Source organism: Pan paniscus, chromosome 1 (genome assembly GCF_029289425.2).
Source record: "Pan paniscus chromosome 1, NHGRI_mPanPan1-v2.0_pri, whole genome shotgun sequence".
Taxonomy (NCBI): domain Eukaryota; kingdom Metazoa; phylum Chordata; class Mammalia; order Primates; family Hominidae; genus Pan; species Pan paniscus.
Window position 1 is genome coordinate 46,068,366 of NC_073249.2, and position 7,537 is coordinate 46,075,902.

General features: G+C 52.4%; 1 protein-coding gene across 1 annotated transcript; it reads right to left on the reverse strand.

Annotated features, from left to right (window-relative positions):
* On the reverse strand, positions 1 to 4,120 carry BTG2 (BTG anti-proliferation factor 2). The gene is made up of 2 exons (XM_003822989.5): positions 3,849 to 4,120; positions 1 to 2,497 (listed from the first exon to the last, which is right to left on the reverse strand). The coding sequence occupies exons 1-2, from the start codon at positions 3,988 to 3,990 to the stop codon at positions 2,163 to 2,165; spliced, it is 477 nt and encodes a 158-aa protein (XP_003823037.1). The 5' UTR covers positions 3,991 to 4,120; the 3' UTR covers positions 1 to 2,162.
* Between the last annotated feature and the right edge of the window lie 3,417 nt (positions 4,121 to 7,537).

The following is a 7,537-nucleotide window of genomic DNA, read 5'->3' on the forward strand; positions in this document are numbered from 1 at the left end:
TTTATCCTGCTACATTTTTATTAAAGTAACAAAAAGGTGTACATTTGTCCATAAGCTGTACATTCTTCCATATAAAAACACTATCATACAATTAGTAACCTTTGTCTTTTCTGTCAGAATAGCTTACAAACATACTACTACTATTTATTTTTACTTAATAGGAGAGACAGGCCTGCTCAACAGTCCAGCTCGGGGGTTTTGTTGTTTTTAAAGTGAACATCATAAAGAAGAGAAGAGAGACAAGATTAAGCATGAGACCATGAGGCTGCTTCTAAAAAGGCAGGGACCTGTTTGCAGACAAGATGCAAGAACACAGCTTGCAGTGATTCACAGCTTTGTTTCAACCCACAAACCAGAAAATTAGCTCTTGGGTCTGTGGGCCCAAAGTGAACTTTAAAGCAATAAAGACTGGAAGCAGGTCTGGGAAGGCAATACAAAATGTGGAGAGTTGAAAAGGAGGCAGAGCTGGCAGGAATGGGTAGGGAGAGTGTTTGGTAAATAGCACCTTTGAGTCAAAATTGAGCAGTTAAGAAATCCAGGAAAGGGGACTGGCTGTGGGGTGGGGAACCTGGGAGTAGAGGAAGTGGGGTGAAGATTCCTCACTAAGGGGCAACAGCAGGAGGGTGGCCATCCTGGCCAAATGCCCTAGCCCTGTCCTTCTTAAGGTGATTTGGTTTGGGAAACTCGAGGTCTTTTGAGGACCCCTCATCAATGTCACTGAGAAATCGAAGGAAGGGAGTTTCTTCCCAGTGTAGCTTTCCACTTTTCTCCAACCCACAACAGTAAATATTGCACAAGTCTACGACAAATTTGGATTGTACTGAGACAGACAGCAACCTTTCCCACAGGTGCTCTGAGCACCAGGGAGAAAAAACAGTGCCCAAGGTTTGGCTTTTATTTAGTGTCGGCCCTACAAGAATACCAAGTAGTCTTGCAGAACATGGGGCACTCTCCCATTCAGCCAAGGAATACATGCAAGGCTGACTAGCCAGCCATCATCCCAAGGAGAGCAGGAGAGATGGTTCCCTAAGCCCACCAGGGCATCAGGAGGTTCTGATAGCCAGTTTTCCTCCAGATCCTCCTGGGACCCAGGGGGCATATTGCACAGTGACTGAGAACTCTTGTCCTAGAAAATACGGTAGCTCTATGACCCGACCAGAAGGGAAGGGGGAGGGGAGGGTTAGAGGAGAGTTGTGCTTTTGAAAAGAAGGCAGTAATAAAGGACCTGGAGTTCCCTGTAGCTTTTGAGCCACCTCTCAAAGGGATCATGGCAGCAGCATCAAGACTTTCATGTGGTTCCAAAAGGAAGAGTTTTGGCCAAAAAACATCCCCAGTGGATACTCTTTGGGTCCCAAAATTTCATTGCAAATCACCCCCAACTTATTTGCCACACATACACACAAAGCAGCACTAGCAAAGCAAAGGTTTTGTGCAGAGTTCCCTTCCATCCTAACCCCAATAACCTCCAGTTCCCTCCTCCCCCCTCAGAAAACCCAAAGCTTTAGATTCCTGGCTGGAAAGCAACATCTACAGGCCCCTGAGGGTAGAATTAGAAACAAGTCATGATTTCAAGAAAAGCTGCTTAGGACAGTAGGAATCAGGAGAGGCCTTTTCACTCTCTGCCCAGGACCTCATTAGAAAAATAAAAGAAAAGATAACATAGTATTGTTTAAGTCCAGGCGTGAATGCCCCTGAGTAATAGAGGAGCCGGGGATGCAGGTGTCTGGCTGGGGGAGACAGAGAGCTCTGAACTTGGCCTCTCTTCCTCCCCCAGGGCAAATCCCGACCTCTCTGTTCACAGTTGCTAACCTTGCTTGCTCCCTCTCACGTCTTCCTGGGGTGCTAGCCAAACGTCTCCCACTTCTCCTTGGCTAGGTCTACCCCCTAACAGCTCCCCCTCCTATAGGCAGACACTGGCTCACAGACTCAAGCACACAACAGTTCTCTCCAAAGGCACCTGGGGAGGCCACTTCCAAGCAGCTCCCTTGAAGGATTTTTTTTCTTAAAAAAAATCTTTTGGTTTCTTTTCCTCCTTTCTTAAAAAAAAATATATATATAAATAGCTCTTCATTTAAAAATACAGTTCCCCAGGTTGAGGTATGTGGTGGCCTGTTGTCACGGCAGCATGAGCACGGCGGCGCCCAGGGCGGGGGCGGAGGGGCCTAGCTGGAGACCGCCATCACGTAGTTCTTGGAGGGGCTGCTCCGGCCCAGCAGCACTTGGTTCTTGCAGGTGAGGAGCCCACAGGAGGCGGCCAGTGGGGCCTCCTCGTACAAGACGCAGATGGAGCCGTCCTCCCCAATGCGGTAGGACACCTCATAGGGGTCCACCCACAGGGTCAGCTCGCTGGGCAGCAGCTGGTGCAGCTGGGGCTGGCTGAGTCCGATCTGGCTGGCCACCCTGCTGATGATGGGGTCCATCTTGTGGTTGATGCGAATGCAGCGGTAGCCGGAGCCCTTGGACGGCTTTTCGGGAAACCAGTGGTGTTTGTAGTGCTCTGTGGAGACAGGACCAGGGGGAGATGCCCTGGTTAGAGCAGCTAGGCCATGGATACTACCATAGGGCGGGGTGGAGGGTCAAGGGACAGGAGGAGAGGAAGGGGCCCTTTAAGTAAGGGAGGTGGATTCCTCTGAGTTCTAGGACCCTCTTTCCACTTAGCAGAGAAAATTTTATGGAAGCTGGAGAGATCCACTTTCCTGCTTCCAGGACAAGTGTATGTGAGAGAGTGTGTGTGTGTGTGTGTGTGTGACTGAGTGTGTGTGTGTGAGAGACAGAGTGTGTGTGAGTGTGTGTGTGCGTGTTGGGAGGGGATTCTAGAGCTCTAGGGTACTCTCTAGTGGCCAGTGTATTGCTTTTGGCACACCCCCAAAGCAAGGGAAGGGTGTGACTGGGACTGGCATGTCCAGGCAGGGCCTCTGGAGACCTGTGAGCTGAAGTTTCAGGGCCAGGAAGGCTGCCAACATTGTTGGGTCCACAGCAAGTCACTGGACCTCCCACCCTGTGTTCCCTCTGCTTCCTTCGGAAGAGTCAGAGAACCTTCCTTAGCAGTGCCTAAGGGAGTGAAAACTGGGTTGTTTTGATGAAACATCTGTTTTCCTCAGAAGGCAGGGTCTGTGTGGGTGCGTTCCGAGATGGCTATCGCTTCCCAAAACTGACAGTAACCAGCTAGAAACAGCTGGGAGAGAGGTCTCTCCCCAGCCAGCGAGCGGGCTGCTTATCTCTTCACCTCCCAACTCGAAGGCCCGCACGGCAGGGTCACGAGCTACCAGGCTCTCCTCCCTACCACAATAGGTGGCAGATGGCTAAGGGGAACCAAAGATAACACAAAGGGGGCCCAAATTCCAACTTGAAGCCAGTCAGCAACCAGTGGACTACCCCAGGCACAGCGCACCCCGACCGGCAGGAAGAACCGCACTGGGACTCCAAATTGTTGAAAAGGCTCGACTGCACCTTCTTCCCTCATCGGGACCCCTCGGCCGACCGGGCGGCCCGCAACAACATCCATCGAGGGTCTTAAGATCTCGAGGGTCCAGCGAGGGAGACGAGCCCGTAATGAGACAGGGGCATAAGCTGGGGACTCGGGCTGGCACTCCAGGACCAGGGTCTGCGCCTCCGAGAGCGTAGAGGGGCGCGCCCCATCAGAACCGCCACGGCCGAGACCCGAGCACAGGGCTGGGGAGGAGGACCCAGGAAACTGGGGACTGCGGGCCGCCCCCGGGGTCGGAGGAGGGCCACCGAGTCCCAAAGCTGCTCCCGTGGGTCACCCTGCCGCAGGAGTAGAAGAAAGACGGCCCTGGCAGGGATGGGGCCGACCCCCGGTGGCGCCAGGCCCCTCGGCATGCGCTCACCTGTGAGTGCCTCCTGGAGCGCCCCGCTGAAGACCTTAAGCCTCTGCTCGCTCACGCAGCCCCGGGTCCTCAGGAGGCTGGAGAGGAAGCCCACGGCGGCGGCGATCTCCGGGAGCATGTCGGTTCCCTTCCCGTGGCTCATGTCGCGCGCGGCTCGGGCTCAGTGAGAGGTCTCGGGTGGGAAGTGCGGGTCCACAAGACAGCGTTACCCTGGCCGCTGCTCGGGCTCTGCCCGGACTTTCCCCGGGCAGCGTTTTTCAAGAGGTCCAGGGAGGTAGGGGGGCAGCCGGCGGCGGCGCTCATTGGTCGCGGCCAGCGGATGGGGGCGGGGCCCGCAGCCTCTCCGCTCGGCCCCGGGCTCCGGCGCTTTTCCCCGCCCCCGCCACCCCAGCCCCCGCCCTCGCAGCCTTGGCGGCGCTGAGGTCATCGCGCGCTGTCGTCAGTGCTAGGAACCTGCGCCCGGCTGAGCTGAGCGAGGCGAGAGGAGAAAGCGAGGCCCGGGGACGGGACTGAGAGCTCTGAAAGGAGGGAGGCGGCTCCCGAGTACTCCGCGCCGGGCAGGCCCCGGCCTCGCCTCTTCGCCCATTTTTAAGGCTCGAGTTAGAGGCCACCTCCTCCGAGAAGCCTTCGGTGACACCACCTCTCCCAGACGGTTCCCCTTTCTGATTCCCACAGCATTTTCCAACCATTCACGGTCAGAACCACTCACCAGGACGTGTTGTCACCATTTTACCGCTTTGCCTCGTCTCTTAACTAGACGAAATGGGTTCCTTTTGGCTCTTTGGAAAGGGAGGCTGTCTTCTATTTATTTCCGTGGTAATCCCACCTCCCACAACAAGTTCCATTCTACAGCAATGCCTTTTCTCTTGCTGAGAAACATTCAAGTCTAAGTTTTCTGGTGGGTAGGGGTAGGGGGTGTGTTGCAAGACTTTTGTCTTCTCAACTTATTTTTCTAGTTCTCACTTTCCTTAAGTGCTAATTTTTTTGAATTAGTGGTCTGCTCTCAACTGTACGTATTTTTCCGTCCACTCCCTCCTTCCCCCAGCCGTCTTCCTTCCTCATTGTGGTTTGGACCTTCTCGAGAAAGAATCTGGCCTCAGTCTCCCTCTTCCACACTCAGGGACCGCCACCATCACAGGCACTCGGTAGATGTCTGCTGAATGAGGATAACTTCTACCCAACACCGCGAAGCCTGGCCCAGGGTCTGGCATACAGATGCCGTGTTTGTAAGGTGACTAAAACCCAGTGGCCTCTGTAAATTCCTATTTTCCTTGGACTCTGAGCCCTCTGACCACCTTCTGGAAGCAGTGTCCCTGTCTTTTTTCCTTGTGCCCCAGGCTTCTCCACCCCCTGTCTGGCTGTGCTGCCCCTGGATGCCTTCGTGCCCCGTTCCCCGCACTATGTCTCCCCAGTCCTCCTCCCTTTTCTCTAGGCTGCCTTTCCTTGGAGAGGTCCTATGCATGTAGCCTGTCTTGATGTTTACTGTTTTACGGTGGCTTTTCTCATCTGCACAGTCTGTCCTGTCTTTCCATCCTGCTCCTGTTCCCACCGGCTCTGTCCTCTCCCTCGGATGTCCAGCCACCACCTCAATGTCAGCCGAAGCCCACTGTCTCTCCAAAGCTCTTGATCTCCATTTCTGTCAGCGATACCATCATTTCCCAGTCACTCCGTCCAGAAAGGTCAGCCCCTCCTTGTACTTTGCTCCCTAAATCCAGTCCCCAAATCGGCTGCTTCTTACTATCTAGATGGTTGCAGTGGATTGTATCCAGTCCCATCCCCAGACCACCCTTCCCACTGTTAGTGGAGTTCCCTTCCTAAAAGACTTCATTCCCTAGCTCTTCTCTTGCTCAGGTCATTCTGAAACATCCCCTCCCCCATTCGTCTACTAAATCAAGTCCAGACTCCTTTGCCTAATGTTTAAGACCCTTCATAATTTAGCCCCATCTGCCTTTTTAGGTTGCTGCTACTTTGTGCTCCAGGGTCACTCTTCTCACTGCCCTCTAAGTATCAGCAAATCTACAGCCTGGATCCCTCAACAGCTTGCCCATGATCCCCATCTCTGCCCTGTAACGTGGTCCCCATTCCATGCATGCCTGAACATGCGTGACCCTGCTGCTCCGTGGCTCATGTCCTTATCTCCTGCATACATCATTGTCTATACCACGCCCCACCCCTGCCTCAATCTCTCACACTACTGAAGGTACAGTGTAATCTTGGTCTTCCACCTTGAAAACCTATGCTGACCATTCTCTCGAGGCTGAGTTAGTCATCCATACCATTCTTTGGGCATTCATAATCTATCATTTGGTATTGCTAGTGATCTTTTTAGAGATTCAACCAGAGTTTGCAAGTTAATTGAAAACAGGTTACTATGCTCACATGTCCCACATTTCTGGAACAATTCAGAATTCAAATATTTTGCTCTACTGCTTCATATAACAAATAAAAATGACCCAAAATTCTAATATTTTGGCATTAAACTTATCTCTTAGATGGCCTCTTTCACCGGCTTCTCCCCAAATGCTGGATCAGGCCAGATGAGGCCATTACTTCTGCTCACTGAGGGGAAAGAATTATTTGTTACAGGAAACAGGGCTGACCCTGGAAACAAGATAACTTAGAGATATACCCAGCCATGGAGACCAGGTGTCAGCAAGGCCGGAACTGACCAAGGTCAACCACCAAGGAAGTCAGGGAAATAGGTCAAGATATAGACCGCTATATAGGGTTGTTCAGCACCTAAATGTGAAAACGCTGAACATCTTCCTGGGTATGTCTTTGACAGGTGTGAGTTGTAGGAGATGCCTAACATCTCTTGCAACTGAACTGCTGAAAAAAATCTTATGGTAGCCCCTCGACTGTTTTTTGCTTCAGAAAATAGAATTCTGTCCTTATGTAGATTTTTCTGTCCCACACCAGGCCACATAGTGAATTCTCAAGAGAGCCAGGACTGGGACCAAATTTTCTGACTTCAAGTATGGGGCCTTTTCATTAGACTGTTGGGCCCCTCTGCTGCTGTTGCATGGGCCGTGGTCCGACAGAGCTGTCATTGCAGGCGATGATGCAGTGAATGGGACAGGAGCCAGGAGGCTGGAACCCCTCGTCTCCACCGTTACCCAGGGTGTGCCTTGGCCTCGTCATTGGTGATTAGTTTGTGAACTTTGTGTAGGGCAGAGATGATCCATAAATACCAGAAGGCAGTCCCACTGCTCTCTCTTTTTTTTTTTTTTTTTTTTTTGAGGCAGGGTCTCACTCTGTCATCAGGCTGGAGTGCAGTGGCGCAATCTCGGCTCACTGCAACCTCTGCCTCCCGGGCTCAAGCGATTCTCCTGCCTCAGCCTCCCGAGTAGCTGGGACTACAGGCATGCACCACCATGCCCAGCTATTTTTGTATTTTTAGTAGAGGTGGGGTTTCATCACGTTGGTCAGGATGGTCTTGATCTCTTGACCTCGTGATCCACCCACCTTGGCTTCCCAAAGTGCTGGGATTACAGGCATGAGCCATTGTGCCCAGCCTTTCCTCTTTTCTTTCTATACACAAGCCTAGGGAGAGGAAACTTAATGTATCTCACATTCAAAGTTCCCAAGTCAATATACAGTGTAGCCGGGCGTGGTGGCTCACGCCTGTAATCCCAGGACTTTCGGAGGCTCAGGCAGACTGATCACTTGAGGACAGGAGTTTGAGACCA

Coding starts and splice junctions, on each gene's coding strand:
- BTG2 (XM_003822989.5), bottom strand. CDS start 3,990: ATGAGCCACGGGAAGGGAACCGACATGCTCCCGGAGATCGCCGCCGCC. Junction 2,498..3,848: donor GCTCCAGGAGGCACTCACAG/GTGAGCGCATGC, acceptor CTGTCTCCACAG/AGCACTACAAACACCACTGG.